Source organism: Heptranchias perlo, chromosome 19 (assembly GCF_035084215.1).
Source record: "Heptranchias perlo isolate sHepPer1 chromosome 19, sHepPer1.hap1, whole genome shotgun sequence".
NCBI lineage: Eukaryota > Metazoa > Chordata > Chondrichthyes > Hexanchiformes > Hexanchidae > Heptranchias > Heptranchias perlo.
This window is the reverse complement of record NC_090343.1, coordinates 3400913-3424032: the sequence shown is the minus strand read 5'-3', so window position 1 is coordinate 3424032 and position 23120 is coordinate 3400913. Positions and strand designations below refer to the sequence as shown.

At 47.6% G+C, this 23120-nt stretch overlaps 1 protein-coding gene across 1 annotated transcript in view; it reads right to left on the bottom strand.

The window, feature by feature from the left end:
- The window catches only part of LOC137335082 (potassium voltage-gated channel subfamily KQT member 2), a 133689-nt gene that overhangs the window by 20406 nt on the left and 90163 nt on the right, over nt 1–23120 (bottom strand). Inside the window, exons 8-12 of the mRNA XM_068000187.1 lie at nt 21733–21827; nt 18714–18782; nt 14624–14650; nt 7914–7970; nt 810–1027 (exon numbers count right to left, since the gene is read on the bottom strand). Coding sequence (XP_067856288.1) covers nt 810–1027; nt 7914–7970; nt 14624–14650; nt 18714–18782; nt 21733–21827 — 466 coding nt within the window. The remainder of the gene's footprint in view (nt 1–809; nt 1028–7913; nt 7971–14623; nt 14651–18713; nt 18783–21732; nt 21828–23120) is intronic.

Genomic DNA, 23120 nt, shown 5'->3' with positions numbered 1-23120 from the left:
GAAAGTTGCCCAGATATGTCCTGTCCACAAAAAGCAGGACAAATCCAATCCTGCCAATTACCGCCCCATCAGTCTACTCTCAATCATCAGCAAAGTGATGGAAGGTGTCGTCAACAGTGCTATCAAGCGGCACTTACTCACCAATAACCGACTCACCTGATGCTCAGTTTAGTTCCGCCAAGACCTCATTACAGCCTTAGTCCAAACATGGACAAAAGAGCTGGATTCCAGAGGTGAGGTGAGAGTGAGTGCCCTTGACATCAAAGCAGCATTTAACCGAGTGTGGCACCAAGGAGCCCTAGTAAAATTGAAGTCAATGGGAACCAGGGGGAGAACTCTCCAGTGGCTGGAGTCATACCTAGCACAAAGGAAGATGGTAGTGGTTGTTGGAGGCCAATCATCTCAGCCCAGGACATTGCTGCAGGAGTTCCTCAGGGCAGTGTCCGAGGCCCAACCATCTTCAGCTGCTTCAACTGGGTCAAAATCCTGGAACTCCCTTCCTAACAGCACTGTAGGAGAACCGTCACCACACGGACTGCAGCGGTTCAAGGCGGCGGCTCACCACCACCTTCTCAAGGGCAATTAGGGATGGGCAATAAATGCCGGCCTCGCCAGCGACGCCCACAATCCATGAACGAAAAAAAAAGTATTGCACTGGGAGTGTCAGCCTGGATTATGTGCTCAAGTCTGGGACTTGAACCCATGACCTTGTGACTCAGAGGCGAGAGTGCTGCCCACTGAGCTGTATGTTGATTAGTGAATCAATGAAAGAAAGCAAGGTCTCTGTCACAGTCAGCACCCACACCTACCCTCAGAGTTCTGCCGTGAGCCGGCTCCTTTCAGACGGAAGGCATTCCTGAACCGGGTTCTGTCGGTGAAGCTCCAGCTCTTCTGCACCTTGTCGGGACTGCCCTCGATGCTGTTGTCAGCGCTGGGCGATCGGCGGAGGCTACACTGTGGTGAGCCTTTTCCTTTGGCGCTGGGACCCTTGGGGCTGGAGAATCTTTCCCTCAGGCTCACCTTGGTGCTGCAAAAAACACAGACCGTTCCATCAAAAACAGGTCTCAGGAATACAGATATCAGGAGAGCCAGGAATGCCTGCACTTGGTTCTGAGATTGCTGCTGTCCGATCTCACCCTCAGGGTCCGCTGAAGGCTGACACAGGCGCCTACGTGCAATGGGATGAATACTTGCCCTGGTATCGCTGTCGTCCAGTAGCCTGAGCCCCATCAGTCCCCAGCCTCCAGCGTCATCAAAAGAAAGCCATTTCTGTTTGCTTCATTTCCACAGGGACATCGGGGACCAACACAGTGAGCTCACACACCCCGACACTGACACACCCACACGCAAACCCCACACACACAAGCAAACCCCCCACCCACACACGCAAACCCCCCACACAGACGCAAACCCCGTCCTTAAAGAGAAATTAGGCTTGTTGCCCCTTTAGACCCCATATGGAAATCCCCCAAACCCACTATAATCACCACCCTTACCCCGAGCACCCTCCGCTCCAACCCCGTCCACTTCGCCCCATCCTCTCCAACCTCCAACCCCCCACTCCGCTCCGAGCATCCTTCGCTCGGCGGGAGTTCCAGGCCGAGGACCAGACCCCGCTCGTTGCTGGGTAGATGACACCACACATGGCAGAAATAAACAAGGTGCCCTCAGCATGAGGCCCCATTTTGTTTTCTCAAGGAGTCAGCGTGTTGGACCACATGAAACGGGAGCAACAACATACACCCATCCTCCGCTCCGCCCGCAGTCAAAATGACAGCACTGGCCCTGGGCAAGTATGTCCCCCGCTCGATAACCAACCATCCAGGAGGCGGCCTCCGGTCCCAGCCAGATCCTTACCCTGCTATACCACCCAAAAACAAAGAGAGGGAGGGGCAGAACGGGACAGAGAGAGACAGAGAGAGAGAGACATACACAGGAAGAGAGAGACAGAGACAGACAGACAGAAGGTATAGAGAGAGAAGCAGAAGAGAGAGACAGAGAGGCAGAAAAGAAAGAGAGACAGAGAAAGTCAGAAGGAGATAGAGAGAGAAGCAGAGAGGACAAAGAGAGAAGTGGAAGAGAGAGAGAGAAGCAGAAGGGGACAAAGAAAGAGAATGCAGCAGAAGAGAAAGAAAAACATGAAGATTAGAGGAGATAAACAGAAGGAAGTAGAACAGCCCAGAGGCAGGAAATCAATAAAGGGAGAGGAATGCTCATGAAGGGAAGGAGGTTAAACATGATTTGCCTCACTCCCTGCAATGAGACAGGTCAAACAAAGTGCAATGATCTAAATACGCTCAGCAACATCACTAGTTATGAAGAATGATGTGGAGATGCCGGTGATGGACTGGGGTGGACAAATGTAAGGAATCTTACAACACCAGGTTATAGTCCAACTGTTTTATTTGAAAATCACAAGAAAGCCGCCGAAAGCTTGTGATTTTCAAATAAAACAGTTGGACTATAACCTGGTGTTGTAAGATTCCTTACAGTTATAAAGAACACTGCTTCTTAAAGAGACAGACTATTCTACAACTCAATCTTGAAACTCCAACAAACCTCCAAAGTCACTATCCTGATTCTTTCCCCCAATACAGAACACATTGTTTACACCACTCGTCCCCACTCTTCACCCCTTGGAATGCCTTGAGGTGATGGACAAATGTTTGTTGAGTTTGAGGTTAGTTTTATATGGTACACTTGTGATCTCTAGGAACTGGACTGAGAGAGTCTGGGCTGGGTTTATCCATCGTCCTTTAAGAGATATCCCTTCATGGGGAGGGTAATATTTAACTGAGCTTCTCCTTGGGGAAAGGGGAAGAGCCTGAAGCAATTAGAGGAATTTTTATCACGGTGATTTACATCATCGGCTCACATTTCTGTAAACAAAAGAAACGTGAATAAACTTTATTAATACAGCTTTTGCCTTTTTAGTAACAAACGGGCTTCATCCAATGGGTCTGGATTTGTTCCAGTCACTGGACTGTGCCCACTTATCTGAGGCACGATGGGATCTGCCAACATTTCAGTCCATAACATTAAGAAACGTTCAATCAGAAAAGACCACTCCACCCATCAAGCCTACACATTTCATACTATAAAAATTACCCTATCATGGCCTCTAGCCTCCCCTTTAATCTCCTCCCACAGCCCATGTGCACTCTATCCTATCCTGGACTCTATCCCACCCATTTAATCTCCTCCCACAGCCCATGTACACTCTCCCCTCTCGTGGACTATTCCCTCCCCTTTAACCTCCTCCCACAGCCCCTGTACGCTCTACCCTATCATGAACTCGACCCACCCATTTAATCTCCTCCCACAGCCCCCGTACACTCTACCCTCTCGTGAACGCTACCCACCCATTTAATCTCCCCCCACAGCCCCTCTACACTCCACCCTATCATGGACTGCATCCCACAAATTTAATCTCCCTGGTGCCAAAGATCATTAAGCAAAACTCCAGAAAATACATTCATCCTCACATCTCCACTATTCACCCCTAATCTGTTGCCCTCTAGACAACATCCCCTTGTTCCTCCTCAGTCCAGAGGTTCAGAAACTCCAGTGCCCTGTGAATTATTTGATCGCCTCAGTATACACATATCACCAGAACCAACAACCCCGTTCCAAACCCACCAACCAGACACTTTAATGTCACAATGTGTGCCCCAAGCCTCCAGAATGAAACTGAGAGAGATATCAGCACCAAATTCTGTTGCTCATTCGCTAGAGAAGATTGTTGGGATGCATGGTTCCATACTGGGAATAAATATCTGGACCAAATTTAGCACAAAAGCACAAAGGCAGGGCCAAAAACCTTTTGAAGTGCAAAAACAGGCCTTGTATTCCAACAGGCACTGCCTGTGACAGCAGTGACCAAAACTGCTCTCCATAGAAGCACATCAACATGCTGGTCTCCCACACATAAAGGGAGATGGTGAGCATGCACACAGGCAAATCACAGTGCAGGGGGGAAGGGGGGGGTGAAGGGGTCAGGCTGGGAGTGGGGGGGGGGGGAGGGAGAAGGAGGAGAACGGAGGGTCAGGCAGCATAACCGACTCTTAGCAAAGGCAAGACAAGTCTGCTCAACAGTTCAGAGTTCATGCAAAGAATCACAAACACCAGAAATAAAAGAAATCCTGTCACTTGTCTTAAGAGGGGGCTTCTTTCTCAAAGATAAACCTGTAACAAAGTAAATCACTTGTGTAGAATTGGAAAGAATAAACGCTTTGTTCTAAAATGAACTTCTGAAATGAATAGTCGTCCCTCGCTGTGCTGAGTGTGACACTGATTGACACCTAACTCACACAGTTTCCATCATTTAGAATTTAATGATAGTGTTTTTCTATAATTTATGTATTTCCCCTCTTCGCCAATCCATTACTACTCTTGCTACTTCCAGTCAGGGGGTGGTCTCCCTCTCCACCTCCCACCCAATCCGTGTTGCAGTGAGAACCATTCTCCAGTTGACCCATTGCATGATTGCTCCCGGGAGGAATGAGGTTCCTTGTCCGCCATTTTCTCTGTCCCTGGATGACTGGGCCATAATGGCCTATGGTAGAAGTCCAAGACTCAATGTGGGCCAAGGCGCGCCAATCCAACTTAACCTTTGTTGGGTTCCCAAAACTTCAGTGACCACTAGGCTCTCCCTCCTCTCCAGATATAAAATTACAAGAAGACTCTTTGCTATGCTTTTACAATGTCTAGGAAATGATATGAGAACCCAATCATTTAGCACATAAAGTTCCAGGAAAAGAAAAGTCAACATTTTGAAGGAACGGCTTTAAATCAGAATCAGATCGCCTGGAGAGCTGACTTTCCTCCATCAAACCTTACTCCAGTCAGGAAATTTCCAATATTTGATTGAATGGGAATTGATGATCTGATCACGGGACCAGCCAAAGAGACCTTCAACCCAACTGGGCTTGGTGAATGTATTTTCACTTCCTGCCCCCCGAAGTAAAGCAGCACCGAACATGTTGCCGGTGCGAGTGGGCACTTTGCAGGTATGTGCTGGATTGGTGTGGCGGCCAGTGCTTTGAAGGCACAGGACAACCTACATGTTCAAATCCAATGCATCCGTGACCCTCGAACCAGCTCTGCCGCCCAACCAGGGTTATCCGGTGGCCTCACTCGGAAGATCCTCACGTGAATTTAGAGTTGGTTCTAAGGTGGGGACTAAAACAGGTTCATTTTAAGTAGACTGACTCGTGCCCTGCACACAAAGTAAACCCCCCCCCCCCCCGCCCCCCCAGCCAAACTACAAAGAATCCGAATTCCTTCCATGAGATCGAGCTCCGATCACCATTTCCCAAACCGGGAGACTGTTGTCCACTGTGATTTGGGTCAGTGCTGCTGTTTGAAAATCCAGAGGGGGCTTTTCCAATGCAGACACACTTATCCAGTCAGAGGTGAGTTCACTTGATTTTTCTTGATCAAATTTATAAGCCATAAACTGAGTTAGCGAATCCACATCGGAACCTCGGATCCAAATAGTTACACTAAATACAACTTTAGGACACACATTCCCTCCTCAGTCCGAAACCAGTTTATGTCCTAAAATTGCGGGCTTTGCAGCTTTTAAAAGCGAACCTACACACTGTGCTTATCTCTATCTCTCTGTCCTCTCTCTCTCTCTCTCTGACTCTTTCTCTTTAAGTGCTCGTGCAATTTTTTCAGACTACAAACCATAAGGTGCCCTTGCCAAGGGTTCGAGTGAAGGTCACAGCGCTGAGACACCCTGGTCTGCCGTGATTGTTTGGTTGTGCTCGTTGCTTCTTTAAGAACCCGCCATATCGGAATGAAACACAGAACACAAATCAATCTCCACAATCCTTTCAAATTGCTTCAGATAGCAGATTTGGTTTATTAATAGTTAAAGCTGAATTGTTAGGAGTTTTTTTCCATTCAATGTCCTGCTCCTGAAAGGGCTCTGACTGATTTTATTGAGATCTTCAACCACTGTACACCCAAAATGCACTGCTTATGAGGGATGGGGGGGGTCCAGAACTCGGGGCCATAAATATAAGATAGTCACTAATAAATTCAATAGGGAATTCAGGAGAAACCTCTTTACGCAGAGAGTGGTTAGAATGTGGAACTCGCTCCCACAAGGAGTAGTTGAGGTGAATAGTGTAGATGCACTTAATGGGAAGCTAGATAAACACATGAGGGAGAAAGGAATAGAAGGGGCAGCTAGATAAGCTAGTTACTGATCGGGTGAGAGGAGGCTCGTGTGGAGCATAAACACTGGCATGGAATAGTTGGGTCGAATGGCCTGTTTCTGTGCTGTGCAGTCAATGTAATTCTATGCTCCCACCCAGTGCCAGGGCAGAAAAAGGGAACAAGGTGCAGGAAAATTGGTCCGACTGACTCTTACTGGGGTATGGGTCCAGCCACTTGGCAGCTCTCCAGCATCTCACTTGAGTGGCCATGGTTCATTTGCACAGTGGCTGTCTGAAGGCTATTCAGCTACATGGAGCAACACGGCCAAGCGCTATTCTATCCTCAACTGCCCTCCATACTCTTTGGTAGGAGTCACTGGATAGCAAGTGGGAGCCAGAGCCCAGCTGGGTTTCTACCTTCCCTTGGCCCAGATCCACCAGGGCCAATATGTAGCATCCATACCACTGCCCTGGCTGATTGAACCTGAGACCTCCTTGCTGTGCGTGGCTCAGTATCACACCCATTTGACTATTAAGGCTATCTATAAATTTTTTGGATGTGTGGTGTCAATTGGACCAAGATTCCTCTGTTTGGAAGGCCCTCTAGAGGCCCTTTGAACCTTTAAATAAAGGGGTCTAGAACAAAGCAACATAGATATAAGAATTTTAAAAAATTCAGGACAGAGAGCAGGAGAAATATTTTTACACAGAGGATTGAGAGGCCGTGGAATGCACTACCAGAGTTAGTGACTGAAGCAGAGATGTAGGAACATTGGGATCGCTCGACGAAGAAAGACCCAGGTCCGTCCTGTTCACCTTCTACCATCCTGGCAGTCACATGATACAACGATAATGGAGTTGATGACTAATCAGAGCAATTATTTAAGAATTGGGTAGATAGGTGGTTGAAGTAAATGGGGATAATGGGACATGGGAACCAGGGCAGGCAATTGGGATTTATTCCACTGCTGGTGTGGAGGATAAACACCAACGTGGCTGGGCCTCTTTCCGTGTTGCAATTCCATTTCTTGCTGAAATGGCCTTCAGTCCGTCTCTCAATGCATGTTAGCGGAACAGGAGTAGGCCATTCAGCCCCTTGAGCCTGTTCACTCCTCTGTTAGCTCAAAAACTGACTGTGACAAAATGAAGCACAAATTTACCATTTGCCACTAGAAGCAGAGAATGGCTTTGGCTGCAGTTAACTCCTACTGTGCAATATCAGAAAACCCCACCACCTCAAAATTACTGCTGGCATTGGTTATACTTGTGTCAAAAGAATAATGAAATTGTTTGCAAAATTTTGTAATATGAGTTGCATCAATTGGGTGAAGTTACTGTAACATCATCTTATCTTTAACCTGGTACTAATTCATGTTTTACAAAACAGAAAAAAAAGTCAAATTAATAACTTATTTCTATGTTTCCAAAATGGATGTGATTCATTAAATGCAACTATTATTATTCTCTAGAATGGGAAAGTTCCTTCCAAAAATCCTTAGACTGGAGTGAGAGAGAGAGAGAGAGACGAAAGATAAAAAAAAGAGAGATTGATTTCTCTTTCTATTTTTGTCGCAGAATGCACGAAAGGAAAATCAAACCAAGCAGATCTCAGAGAGATAAACACGCAGGGAGGGAGGGAAGGAAGGAGGGAGGGAGGGAGGGAGGGAGCGAGAGATTGAGCAAGAGGACATGTAAACCAGCCGTGCCAGGGATCAGTCTACCAGAGGGAGAGTTTCACACGGATACCTAGAATCTCCTGAGCAGCACATTCCACACAAGGAATCACGACACGATTTGTGTTTACTGAAAACAAGGGGAAAATGGGAATTAAATTAATATAATTCCACACGGAACCCGTGATTCAGTACCGGAATCGGTAGCTCCGCATTCTCCAAACAAACCAACTCAGCTTGGAATGACCAAAACCTCCGACTGAATTTCTCCATGAAGGATCAATGTTCTCTCAAGATCAGACTCGATTTTTCTCGGTTCCGATTTTAGCCACGGGGATCTACACCAGACGGTGAAAGAATGCAAACTCGCACCTGATGCCAATTGAGATTTGTGACACTGAGGGAGCCCTCACACAATCGACACCCCCTCTCTCCTTCAAATGTAAGTGCTGGTCACGTGATACATTCAGTCCCTTCCATCCTACCGTCAGCAGGTGATTTTTCCACCCATTCACATAACCCTGGTTAGACCACATCTGGAGCACAGTGTACAGTTCTGGGCACTGCACCATAGAAAAGATATATTGGCCTTGGAAGGAGTGCAGCACAGATTCACCAGAATGTTACCAGGGCTCCAAGGGTTAAATTATGAGGCAAGATTACATAAACTAGGCTTGTAGTCCCTGGAATATGGAAGGTTAAGGGGTGATTTTATTGAGCTTTTTAGGAATTTGAAAGGAATTGATAGGGTAGATAGAAAGAAACTTTTTCCACTGGCGGTGGAGTCTAGGACAAGGGGACATAACCTTAAAATCAGAGCCAGGCCATTCAGGAGAGAAGTTAGGAAACACTTCTTCACACAAAGAGTGGTAGAAGTGTGGAACTCTGTCCCACAAAAAGCACTAGATGCTGGCTCAATTAATAATTTTAAATACTGAGATCGATAGATTTTTGCTCGTCAAGGGTATTAAGGGATATGGAGCCAAGGCGGGTGGATGGAGTCAGGATACAGATCAGCCATGATCTCAATGAATGACGGAACAGGCTCGAGGGGCTGAATGGCCTCCTCCTATTGCAATGTTTAGTGTGCAAACAATCGTGAGTTGGCAAGGAGCGGGACAGCCCGGCTCGTGGATAACAGCATTCCACTAAGGCCATGTCCTCAAACTTTGGCTAACTTTCTTCTCCAACTTCTACCCTGCTGCTGTAGGCATTGACTGTTTCTGGGGTATGGTTCCCATAGGTCCTGGTCACCTCCCAATAACTCATCCAAGTGCCCAGACTTCATGGGGGTGGAATTGATCAAAATGGGCGACAGCGACTCAGCCGCCCGCTTTACACCCCGCCCGATTTCCTTTTCCCGTTTTGCGCTACCACCAAAGCCCAATTTCACCCCCTCCCCCCACCTCCCCGAGTGGCCGACCTGGACAGCAAGTGTTGGCAGGCTATTCAACTGTGAATGGGGCACCCAATCCCCCAATCCTGTCCTTGTCCAATGTCCACACATCTGCACGTCCCAGCAGGAGTCACTGGATCATAATCATTGTCTCTCCAATGCCAGGAGCACTCAGGCTAATTTCAGTGCCTGTACCACTGACCCAGTTCAGATCAGCTAAGTCAGTAGAGACTGGGAATCGAACCTGGGAGCAACTGGACTCATTTGCCAGACCACATACTGCATTTACCAAACTGGGCCACCAGGGGGGAGCTGTTTGTCCCTCGGCTCGGACTCTGTGGGGCTACTATAGCCACTGCCCTGATTAGCTCCCAGTTATTTCACAAAACTGGTTACTTCATGAAGATTTGGACTCCCCCATCTCAGTAGATCAGCAAAAACACACCTCGCTCTCCAGGGAGCACAGTGACAGATCCTTAACTTAAGGATTACATTCTGGAGATGTGAATTGCGCAGAACAAAAGGTAGAAAAAAAAGAGAAGAATATATATTTTGAATTGTGTTAGTGTTGGGGAATGAAGGCTTTCCATTTCAGACACCTGACGTTCCCTGGTTGGTTATAGCCTGGAAGCAGAGTAAAGCTTCCTCTGTTCTGCCCTAACAATGTGCCTCTGACCCGACCTCAGAGACGCACCCCCTACTGTACCAGTGTGACATTATCTGCATTCCTGCATTGGCCATCTTGTGACTTCTCTGACAAAATTTACTAATTTAGCGCCAATCTGGTGTTGGTTTTGCACATTCAGCCTGTGCCTGCTGGGAACGAGGAGGAGACTTGTCAAAACCATTTCATGTGGAACCCTCACAGCTGACAGAGAGGGGAGCTTTTCATCTCAACAGCCTGGGCTGGATACAAAATGATGCCCCAGAGGTGAAAGGATGATGAGGTTAGATTTTCAAAATTGCCAACCGGGAGTAAAAGTGGCGTTACGGATTGTCTGCCCCTCATAGACACCCACCGATTTCCACTTCCATTGATTCCAATGGCCGATTCCTATAACAGGCGGAGGCCAGTTTTATGCCCGGTTGGCCGGCTGAAAATCTTTCCTCAAGTCTAACTCACCCCCAACCCAGTCCCAAATGAAGAGGAATAAAAAAGCCTGGAAATTGCAGCAATGGTTACATGTTAGACATCAGTTGAATGGAGATGAAATACAGAGAAGAGGAACCGTATTGGGACTAGGGACCGGTGTGAGTTTAGACTCCCCTTCCTAGCTTTGTGGTCCAGTTGTAAAAACCTCTGCAGCAGGCAGTCCACGTGCCCGCAGCCGGGCATGAACCAGACATCAGGTGCCTCGTGGCTGAAAAGCGCCTGGGAATTGGTTGTATATCTCTTGCGGGACCAACCTGCTGAGGCTAATCCAGCTCACAGACAGTTTGATATATTGCAGTGTTTGGCGGGGAATTCTCCTGGGTGCCGTTTGGCTGCACGTTGATGCACATCCCGGCTACAACAGGCTCCAAAAGCACTGCAGCATTTCACTGTGTCCTCGTTTTAAAGCAAAGGCACAAGGCGCTCAGGAGAATGGGGTTTTTATGCTTAGCAAGAACACGACCATTTCTCCCCCGGATCCTGGCTTTGATTGTAACTGTGGTAGAGGGGATGGAGGTCTCAATTATCTAGTGATGGACTGTGTATCCGTTGTGAGTCAGACCGACCTTTCACCTCACGGGCCTGGGTTTGAAGCCAGCCAGAGACAATGAGAGGCCACCACTTCCCGATGGGACTGCTATTCCACAATATTGCAACATAGCTTTTTTTAAAAAATTTGTTCTCGGGATGTGGGCGACACTGGCAAGGCCGGTATTTATTGCCCATCCCTAGTGGCCCTGAGGGCAGTAAGAGTCATCCATGTGTGGGACTGGAGTCACGTATAGGCCAGACTTGGTAGGAGTGACAGGTTCCCTTCCCTGAAGGACATGAGTTGGGGTTTTTGACAATTCACCAGCTTTCATGGTCATTTTTCTCCCTGGTGATTTACTGAATGCGATTTCACAATTTACCATGGTGCAATTATGAAACTCTGGGTAGCTAGTCCAGTACCATAACCACTAGGTGACCTGGTAAAATTGTCCTTTCATCTTTGGGACTTGTCTTTGAATCCAGGTCAAAAAAAGAGCCCCACTTTCTAATGACTATTCATGACCCTCCCCCCCCCCTCTCCATTTTTCTCCCCTCCCTCTTACGGAACACGAGGTAGGGCTCAGTTTCCCAGACCTCCAGTTGCCCCCCAACTCCCCACCCAAGTGGCCACTCTTCATGCGTCAATCTAGACCTCGAGCACCAGAACGCGATTCTAATAGGAAGAGTCAGATCCTGCACTCACCCAACGTCCTTCACAAGCTTCTATTCAATGGGGGGGAATCACTGGTTATTAACGAGGAGAGGGAGCCCTGGCTGATTTGCTTATCTACCTTAGCCCAAGGGCACTGAGACCAACTACAGTGTCCCTTTCGTCATCAGAACCAAGATCAGCTAACTGAACACAGACCAAACTTTGGTCACTATTAACTCCGCCCAATTAACTTATTTTGGATGAACTCAGGCCAGTATCTGGTAGCTGTGAGTCTATGGTCGGAAACTGGCCACCCTTATCTATACAGTTCACATCGATGATAAAAAATCATCAGACTAATGCAGTCAGGGGGTGCTCTTCTGATCTTGGGGCAGAGGCCAATGTCTAGTCTGAGCTGGGACTGTACGGTGCTGTCACCAGGGAGAATGAAGGAAGATGACTTAATTCCCCTCTTACTTCAACAAACGCACAATTTTTAAAAAAAAGCAAATCGGAAACTACAGCTGGCTAGGACACAGATTCAGGAGGAGTCAAATCTCAAACCCAAAAAAGTGACAAGAAATCATCACCTGGTTGTGAAATTCCTTTGAACTTCACAAGGAATTTGCTTCTTTCTTTGTTCATGTATTCCGAATGGTGCTCCCATTAGGAATCTCTACTCTTGTTGTGGACATAAGATGGGTAAGACCAGGGATGAATTGGTTGCAAACCCAAGGGGAAGGATGGGACCTAACTAAAGGACCAAAGAGCTGGTTGGTTCTCATCACCTTGTAACATGTTAACCTTACAGAGTACCGTTCAATCCTTTAGATTGAAAATGTCTAATTGAATTATTGGCTTTTACCAACTTGCTCACGAGCCAATCCTGTCAGAACACGGTGACATTAACCACACCTCCGACAGGAAAACTTTACACCACCAAACAACGGTCACAGAATTCTCGCTGAGGATAGCAGGTTTCGGAAAGATCTGGAAGATGCAAACAGGAAAGTGCAATAAAGGTTCCCCCGCAGTGGCTCGATGAGTAAATACACAGGGTAAAGTGGTCCTGAGTCACTCAGACCAGCCAGATCCCAGGTTTGATGCCTGGTCTGTGCCGAGTTTGCTGATCTTAGCCTGGCCAGAAGATGGGGTGCGATAATCGGCCCCGGCAATCCTGGGATTGAGAGCTAGACAATCAGCAGGGGTTCGCACTCCTGCTCACTGTCCAGTCACTTCTGCCAGAACATCGACACGTGAGTGGACATCGACACGTGAGTGGACACTGATACGATTGGACATTGACACGAGTGGACATTGAGTGGCCAATTCAGCTGATAGTGGAAAGGTTGACGTTTTGAGCCCATCCAGAGGCTAATGTTTCTTGGCTTTGCTGTTCTTTGAATGAGATATTAAACTGAGGTCCCATCTGTCTGTGCAGGTGGAAATGAAAGCTGTAATGGGAGGAGGCCGGGGTTGCCAATGACAAAAGATGAGAATTAAAAGGGCCTTCCTGAGCTGAACCTATCTTGCAATCACACTACATTTTTAAGAGGGCCTTTCCAATTACTCAATGGAGTCTTGATGATCAGTGTCTCCCTATAGCAATCTCTTTGCTTTCTCTCACTGAGGAGAGGGAACAGTGCTGGATTTCAGCACTGAACAGATCCCCCAGTCAGGCAGGTCATGAATGGAGGCCAAGAGACACATGGAGCCACAGGACTACCAGGAGCCACAGGTGAAATGAAGGAGACCAGAAACAGCCCCCAGGCCTCGTGCCGAGTGCCCCTGTTTTAGAGTGATAGGGAATCAAGGAATCAAGTGTCTGATGAATCCTATAGGACGAGCTTTCAATCTCACCAGGGCGCCTGAAGACCAACAAAAATCCCAAAGGATTTGAATCCTTCCAGAATATGTTCAGCTGGTGTTTCAACTCAACCAAATTGGGCCTTTTATTAACAATCAATTTGGTTGCCACTTTTCTAAATGATCAGCCTGCTGATTTAGAGATTGCTTCAATCAAATCAGAAATAAATATCAGCGCCAGAACCTTTATCAAACAGTGGGCTTCATACGGTAATGAGGTCCTCAGAGAGGTGGGACCACACTGAGGAAGTCTGGGGGCTCCCAGTGGAGTCTTGTAAATCCCACCGGAGTATTTCTTCTTGCAAAGGAAGCTGAAGGGAGTGAGCCATGAGGATAAAACATGTCGCTCACTGTCAAAGCACAACACTCTGCTCAACCAAAACAGGAAAGACAGTTATCAAAAGAAGTGAGTAAAATCCACACAGTCATTTCAGACTCAACAAATCCCAGTGAAAAGTACAGAAGCGGGAATGGAATAATCCTCAGCTGCAGCATTTTAGGGAAATATTTTTCTGCGAGGAGGTCTTCACATCGGAAAGATAAGGGGTTAATTTATCGACTTCGGAAAGGGCGGAAAACTGGGAGTAATGGGTCGGCCACACATCACACACCCCTCCCGCTGAAGTCAGCGGAAGGAGAAATCCGACAGGGTGTATAACAGACGGACAATCTCCTAACATCAGTTTTCTGCCCCCTTACATTCGGTTTTTCATATTCTGCCGATTCAATGATCTTCACCGCCTCCCTGCGGGGAGAAGCCTGGTTCATGGGCAGACACTGCCCTGCATGGAGCGAAGGAATACCAGAGGGCAGGCACTGCCCGGGCTGCTCTTGCTCGCCTCCTACTGGCAGGCTCAAGGCTGCCAGGGGCAACGCCCTTAAGCATTCCTCTGTTGCCACTTCATGTACGAGGAAGAGAAGGGGGCAACCAGCTCGATAATGTAGAGGGGGACCCGCTCAAAACAACACTGCACAAAAAATAACGTTCATGCTTTGTGTCTGGGTAACAGTAACTTTGACAATCAATTAATTAAACACAGCAACAGGACAATGAAGCTGCATCTCACTGCAGCCCTCAAAGCATTAATGTGAGCTTCGAAAACTCACTGACTAAATCACATCTACACGGGGAAAGATTTCCGACCACTAATTTTTTAAAAAACAGAACTTTAAAAACGAGCAAACCTGGCCGTTGACTCCAGTACCTCCTTCCTGCGGCAAGAAAAACAACAGAGAAGAGAGGTTAATAGGAATACAAGACTGATCAAGCAAACTCCTAAAGTACAAGACTATTCCACCCCATGCTGGGGAATGAACTACCAGAATCCGGAGAGAACGAATTCAAGCATCAAACATCTTTGTACAAGTGGTAAGATACAGAGTAAAGCTCCCTCTACACTGTCCCATTAAACACTCCCAGAGCAGGTACAGCACGGGTTAGATACAGAGTAAAGCTCCCTCTACATTGTCCCATCAAACACTCCCAGGGCAGGTACAGCACGGGATAGATACAGAGTAAAGCTCCCTCTACACTGTCCCATCAAACACTCCCAGGGCAGGTACAGAATGGGTTAGATACAGAGTAAAGCTCCCTCTACACTGTCCCATTAAACACTCCCAGGGCAGGTACAGCACGGGTTAGATACAGAGTAAAGCTCCCTCTACACTGTCCCATTAAACACTCCCAGGGCAGGTACAGAATGGGTTAGATACAGAGTAAAGCTCCCTCCACATTGTCCCATCAAACACTCCCAGGGCAGGTACAGCACGGGTTAGATACAGAGTAAAGCTCCCTCTACACTGTCCCATCAAACACTCCCAGGGCAGGTCCAGCACGGGTTAGATACAGAGTAAAGCTCCCTCTACACTGTCCCATCAAACACTCCTAGGGCAGGTACAGCACGGGTTAGATACAGAGTAAAGCTCCCTCTACACTGTCCCATCAAACACTCCCAGGGCAGGTACAGAATGGGTTAGATACAGAGTAAAGCTCCCTCTACACTGTCCCATTAAACACTCCCAGGGCAGGTACAGCACGGGTTAGATACAGAGTAAAGCTCCCTCTACATTGTCCCATCAAACACTCCCAGGGCAGGTACAGCACGGGTTAGATACAGAGTAAAGCTCCCTCTACACTGTCCCTTCAAACACTCCCAGGGCAGGTACAGCACGGGTTAGATACAGAGTAAAGCTCCCTCTACACTGTCCCATCAAACACTCCCAGGGCAGGTACAGCACGGGTTAGTTACAGAGTAAAGCTCCCTCTACACTGTCCCATCAAACACTCCCAGGGCAGGTACAGCACAGGTTAGATACAGAGTAAAGCTCCCTCTACACTGTCCCATCAAACACTCCTAGGGCAGGTACAGCACGGGTTAGATACAGAGTAAAGCTCCCTCTACACTGTCCCATCAAACACTCCCAGGGCAGGTACAGAATGGGTTAGATACAGAGTAAAGCTCCCTCTACACTGTCCCATCAAACACTCCCAGGGCAGGTACAGAATGGGTTAGATACAGAGTAAAGCTCCCTCTACACTGTCCCATTAAACACTCCCAGGGCAGGTACAGCACGGGTTAGATACAGAGTAAAGCTCCCTCTACACTGTCCCATTAAACACTCCCAGGGCAGGTACAGAATGGGTTAGATACAGAGTAAAGCTCCCTCCACATTGTCCCATCAAACACTCCCAGGGCAGGTACAGCACGGGTTAGATACAGAGTAAAGCTCCCTCTACACTGTCCCATCAAACACTCCCAGGGCAGGTACAGCACGGGTTAGATACAGAGTAAAGCTCCCTCTACACTGTCCCATCAAACACTCCTAGGGCAGGTACAGCACGGGTTAGATACAGAGTAAAGCTCCCTCTACACTGTCCCATCAAACACTCCCAGGGCAGGTACAGAATGGGTTAGATACAGAGTAAAGCTCCCTCTACACTGTCCCATCAAACACTCCCAGGGCAGGTACAGAATGGGTTAGATACAGAGTAAAGCTCCCTCTACACTGTCCCATTAAACACTCCCAGGGCAGGTACAGCACGGGTTAGATACAGAGTAAAGCTCCCTCTACATTGTCCCATCAAACACTCCCAGGGCAGGTACAGCACGGGTTAGATACAGAGTAAAGCTCCCTCTACACTGTCCCATCAAACGCTCCCAGGGCAGGTACAGAATGGGTTAGATACAGAGTAAAGCTCCCTCTACACTGTCCCATCAAACACTCCTAGGGCAGGTACAGCACGGGTTAGATACAGAGTAAAGCTCCCTCTACACTGTCCCATCAAACACTCCCAGGGCAGGTACAGCACGGGTTAGATACAGAGTAAAGCTCCCTCTGCACTGTCCCATCAAACTCTCCCAGGGCAGGTACAGGGTTAGACACTGAGTAAAGCTCCCTCTACACTGTCTTTTTCTAACCATCAACAAAACACAGCTGACACAATGAGTCTTTGAAAACGGAATTAACAATAAATGAAGAAAGATTTTGCCCTCCCCCTTCATATTCTCTCTGACCCCAGTTTCTCTGTCAGCTTAATACACTTTCTGAAGTTTATAGAACACAAAGCAAATGTTACAACAGATGTGTAATAAGTACACTGCCATTTTCCCCTCGAGGCACATGGTCATGGACAGCCTCTCCACTTTAAACAACGTATAACCTTTAACTCAATAAAGTTTTTGAAATTTCCCCTTTTTTTTCCAAAATTATTTGGAGAAAAGGTACTGGACAGAAAATGCTAGAAGATAAAGAGAAATTTTGCATTAGTACAGCTGACTGTACGGTAGTGATGCATCCTTGGGGAGACTGTACATGTTCAAACTGCACAATCCAAATTCAGCATCACACTCTAGGTAAAAATATCAACTCTAAGCCCAGGTGTTTGGAGAAGCTAAGGCTTTTGAGTAAAAATTGTATTGAAGGCATTTGTCTCACTCTCTCTCATAACCTTTCTTGTCTTTTGTTATTGCTCCTCTTGTTCTTCCGAAGATCTAAATGCGCCATCCAACATCCTACCCGCCTCTCCTCTCCACGTGCTCACTGTCTTCCACTCTAACCCATTCATTTCCAGGACTCCTCACCTCCCTCAGTCTTCCCTTCCTCATACATTCATTGGTATCACAAGAAAGAAAGAAAGAATTTGCATTTATAAAGCACCTTTCACAACCTCAGGACATCCCAAAGCACTTTATAGCCAATTATTTACTTTTGAAGTGAAGTCACTGTTGTAATGCAGGAAATGCAGCAAACAATTTGTGCACAGCAAGATCCCATAAACAACAATGAAGTAAATAACCAGATCATGTGTTTCAGGTGTTGGTTGAGGGATAAACATTGGCCAGGACATAAGGGAGAACTGAACTGCTCTTCTTCGCATAGTGGCCATTGGAACTTTTACATCCGCCTGAGCAAGCAGACAGAGCCTCAGTTTAACGTCCCATCCGAAAGACGGCACCTCCGACAGTGGAGCGCTCCCTCAGAGCTACACCAGAGTATCAGCCTAGTCTCTGGAGTGGGACTTGAACCCACAGCCCTCTAACTCAGAGGCGAGAGCGACACCAACAGAGCGATGGTTGACTTCTGGCCTTATCACACCTTCTGCCCTCCTGGTCTTTGTAGCCTTGGTGGCGCCCGACACTATGGGCTTTCGTCCTTCACTCATGTTTCTCAACGACAACAAGCTGGTCTGTTAACTTCCCAGTTTATTTCCCATTCTCTGTCTGCCCCTGGGGGGGAGGAAGCGGAATTTTTGACTTCCTTCCCCAAAAAGCAGCTCGATCGTGACTGAAATTCCCCTGGTGGATCTCCTCCTTGCGTCGATGTATCAGACTTAGGAACAGGAGGAGGCCATTCAGCCCCTCAAGCCTGTTCTGCCATTCAATCAGATCATGGCTGATCTGAACCTTGAAAGCTCCAATTGTCCCGCAGCATCCACAGCCTTTTGGCGAGAGAGTTCCGGATTTCCACTACTCTGTGTGAAAAAGTGATTTCACCCCTGAACGGCCGAGCTCTAATTTTAAGGTTATGCCCCCTTGTTCTGGACCTCCCCCCAACCAGAGGAAATAGTTTCTCTGTATCTACTCCATCGATTCCTTTTATCATTTTCAGTACCTCAATTAGATCACCCCTCAATCTTCTAAACTCAAGGGGGAATACAAGACGAGTTTACGTCCTCATAATTTGTTGGTGTTATGTGTTGTTTTTGGGCTATCTCGATTTGCAATGAAACCCCCCCACCCCCCCGACCCCTGCTACTATCAGATCCACTCAGTACCTGAAGGTGATTCCGGACTTGCTCTTGAGGTTACGCAGGAGGTCGAGCTGATTGAGCGGAGGAATCAGCCTGTGACAACATTACAGAAAAGAAGACATGTTGGTTTGAACAAAAGACTTAATGACAGGCAATGCTTAAATTAAAAGAGCACAGCTTAACTCTCGTTAGAGGCCCTCCCGCAGTATCACCACCGTGCTCTGCGACATCTGTGCCTTTACAACACATCAGTTGATGGTTGTTAAGGGAAATGGGTTCAAATCCTACCGTGGCCAGTATGAGAATTTACAATCAGTTTAAACCAACTGGAAATAAAAATCTGGTCTCAGTAAAAGTGACCATGAAGCTGTCGGATTGTCTTAAAAACCCAACTGGCTCACTAATGCCCTTTAGGGAAGGAAACCTGCCGTCCTTACCCGGTCTGGGCCTATGTGTGACTCCAGTCTCCACACCAACGTGGCTGACTCTTAACTGCCCTCTGAAGTGGCCCAGCAAACCCCTCAGTTGTATCAAGAAGAAGGCAGCCCACCACCATCTTCTCGGGGCAACTAGGGGATGGGCAATAAATGCCGGCCTTGCCAGAGACGCCCACCTCCGCAGAATGAATAATATAAAAAAAAACACAAGAAGGATTCCAAGAAAACCAAGACTTTGTGTGGTTAAAAAAAGCCGCTAAGCTTTTATCTCTTGTTTGCTTCAATTAGCACAGATGCTGACCATCCCCGTCATTTCGAAAAACAGGAAAGAGGGAAAAAAATTCCAGGCGCCTCCATCACCCAATGCTTCGGACCTGATTCTGCACCAAAAAGCTGCATGAGGAAAAAATAAATTTTAAACTCAATAATTACACAAATCTCTGAAGGTGGCAGGACAAGTTGAGAAGGCTCCTTAAAAAGCATAGGGGATCCTGGGCTTTATTAATAGAGGCATAGAGTACAAAAGCAAGGGTTAAGCCCCAGCTGGAGTATTGTGTCCAATTCTGGGCACCACACTTTAGGAAGGATGTCAAGGCCTTGGAGAGGGTGCAGAGGAGATTTACTAGAATGGTACCAGGGATGAGGGACTTCAGTTACGTGGAGAGACTGGAGAATCTGGGATTGTTCTCCTTAGAGCAGAGAAGGTTAAGGGGAGATTTAATAGAGGTGTTCAAAATCATGAGGGATTAAGATAGAGTAGATAGGGAGAAACTGTTTCCGCTGGGAGGAGGGTCAGTAACCAGAGGACACAGATTTAAGGTAATTCAAAGTCAAAAAAGCCAATGTGACTGAACAATTCTGGACAGTGTATACTTCTGGCTGAAGAATTGGGGAGTACGATGGCTCAGTGGGTAAAGCCATTTGGACCAGAAAAGTGGCAGCTTTGATTCCCGGCCAATGCTGATATCTGTCGAGCTGGTAGTTCTGTAATTCATCTCAGTGTTCCTGGGCTAGGAAGGAAAGGGGAGGTGGGGGGAAAATGGGAATCAGCAGGGGGAACTCCTGCCAATCATCGTTAACCAGTTACATTCTCCTGGAAAGCGCGAGGGGAGTTATCCATCTTGACTGTGTTGCACTCCGCGGTCCAACAGCTTGCTGAGACTCACTGTCTGGGCTCACGCTTGGAGGGAGGCAGTTACTGGAGCTCGCCAGTCCCTTTGGAACTGGAGTCCAGCAAGAATGAGCGTCTTATAGGGAGTAGGGTGAAAACTAGAGGGTGGGGGAGGGAGGAGAGTCAGTAAAACAAGAGAAGGAGCGACTGCCCTTCACCCACCCCACAGTTTGGGATCAGGGGTGGGGAGGGGGGGGGGGCGGGGGGAGATTCAGGGTGGGCGAGATGAGTTCAGCCAAGGGCCATTTTAACTAATACTGCAACGTTTGGGAGTGAAGTCAGAGCCGGCGGGTGGGAGTGGACATTGGAGGGAGGGGGAGACTGAGAACCAGGGGTCCCAAGGGAATGGTCCCCAGCACTTAGTGCCAGAGGGAGGATGGGGGGTGGGGGGTGGGGGGGGCAGATGCTGGCGATGAGGGGAGAGAGGCAGGGCTGGGGCTGAAGTGACGCAAGGATTCCTTGCAGGGTCCTGGATGGGGGGGGGGGGGGATGGTGGGTGGGGGGAGCACTCCTGTTCCTCTCGGCCCACAAAAAATCCTCCGAAAAGTTAAATTCTTATACTTACCTTGGCCCCGTGCGGGCCTCCTGCACGCTCTTTAGTTAAAATGGCGTCTCGGCACCGACGATATCATCGAGCCGCGACTTTTCAAGGTAAAGTAGGCCCCCGCCTGCCTGGGTCGGGCGTCCCTCCCGTGCCTGAGTTAGGATGGGGGTGGGGGCGGGCGCGGAGCGATCACATCAGGAACTCCGCCATCTTAACCCTCCTGCCGGGCGGGGAGAGGGGAAGGTGTTAAAATTAACCCCTTTTACATGTTGACGTTGCTATTTTTTTTCGGGGGGGGGGGCCGAATGTAGGAATAGAATCATAGAAAGGTTACAGCACAGAAGGAGGCCATTCGGCCCGTCGAGCCCGTGCCGGCTCTCTGCAACAGCAATCCAGTTAGTCTCACTTCCTCGCAGCCCTGAAAATTTTTTCCCTTCAAGTACTTATCCAATTACCTTTTGAAAGCCACGATTGAATCTGCCTCCACCTCCCTTTCAGGCAGCGCATTCCAGATCCTAACCACTCGTTCCTTAAAAAGGTTTTCCTCATGTCGCCTTTGGTTCTTTTGTCAATCACCTTAAATCTGTGTCCTCCGGTTTGTTATTAAGCGAAAGGGTTTCCCAGACACACAACGCACAATGACACAGACACACGATGTACCTACTTGTCCACGTGCCACTTATCACACAGCCTCACGCGTGGAATCCATGTTTCTATGGAAACACCTGCATGACAATGGCACTGACACTACAGTGAAGAGATGGAGCAAAAAACAAACTTGTGTGTGGAACTGAACTAAAATGGAAGGAAATAAAAGAAATTGGAAATTAAATGAATAAATTAAATTAAAAGCCAAATCTGTTATTTGGGGGGAAATGTCTGCACGCCTACCTGTACATTGGGACAGCCAAAGTCTGTTCAAAGCACTGCCAAGTGGCATGGAGGTCAGTCCGACAGAGACTGGTAGAGTAATATCGCCAGGCAGCCTGTGTGTGAGGTGCGAAAACATAGAAACGACAGATTATTCTTCAGCTGTATAAGAATTTTATATTTTGTTTCAGGTGGATAAACTCCTCCCCTCTTTAATTCTGCCCCTTCTGGACAAACGCCATCACTGGTTAACAAGGTGAGGAATCTCAGGACAATGTTCAGTGTCTATCACAGTGAGGTATCTCAGGACAACGTTCAGTGTCTATCACAGTGAGGAATCTCAGGACAATGTTCAGTGTCTATCACAGTGAGGTATCTCAGGGCAATGTTCAGTGTCTATCACAGTGAGGAATCTCAGGACAATGTTCAGTGTCTATCACAGTGAGGTATCTCAGGACAACGTTCAGTGTCTATCACAGTGAGGAATCTCAGGACAATGTTCAGTGTCTATCACAGTGCGGTATCTCAGGACAATGTTCAGTGTCTATCACAGTGAGGTATCTCAGGACAATGTTCAGTGTCTAACACAGTGAGGTATCTCAGGACAATGTTCAGTGTCCATCGCGGTGAGGTATCTCAGGACAATGTTCAGTGTCTATCACAGTGAGGTATCTCAGGACAACGTTCAGTGTCTATCACAGTGAGGAATCTCAGGACAATGTTCAGTGTCTATCACAGTGCGGTATCTCAGGACAATGTCCAGTGTCTATCACAGTGAGGTATCTCAGGACAATGTTCAGTGTCTATCAAAGTGAGGAATCTCAGGACAATGTTCAGTGTCTATCACAATGAGGAATCTCAGGGCAATGTTCAGTGTCTATCACAGTGAGGGATCTTAGGACAATGTTCAGTTCTAACACAGTGAGGTATCTCAGAACAACGTTCAGTGTCTATCGCGGTGAGGTATCTCAGGGCAATGTTCAGTGTCTAACACAGTGAGGTATCTCAGGGCAATGTTCAGTGTCTATCACTGTGAGGAATCTCAGGACAATGTTCAGTGTCTATCACAGTGCAGTATCTCAGGACAATGTTCAGTGTCTAACACAGTGAGGAATCTCAGGACAATGTTCAGTGTCTAATACAGTGAGGTATCTCAGGGCAATGTTCAGTGTCTATCACAGTGAAGTATCTCAGGACAATGTTCAGTGACTATCACGGTGAGGTATCTCAGGATAATGTTCAGTGTCTATCACAGTGAAGTATCTCAGGACAATGTTCAGTGACTATCACGGTGAGGTATCTCGGGACAATGTTCAGTGTCCATCACAGTGAGGAATCTCAGGACAATGTTCAGTATCTATCGCTGTGAGGTATCTCGGAACAATGTTCAGTGTCTATCGCGGTGAGGT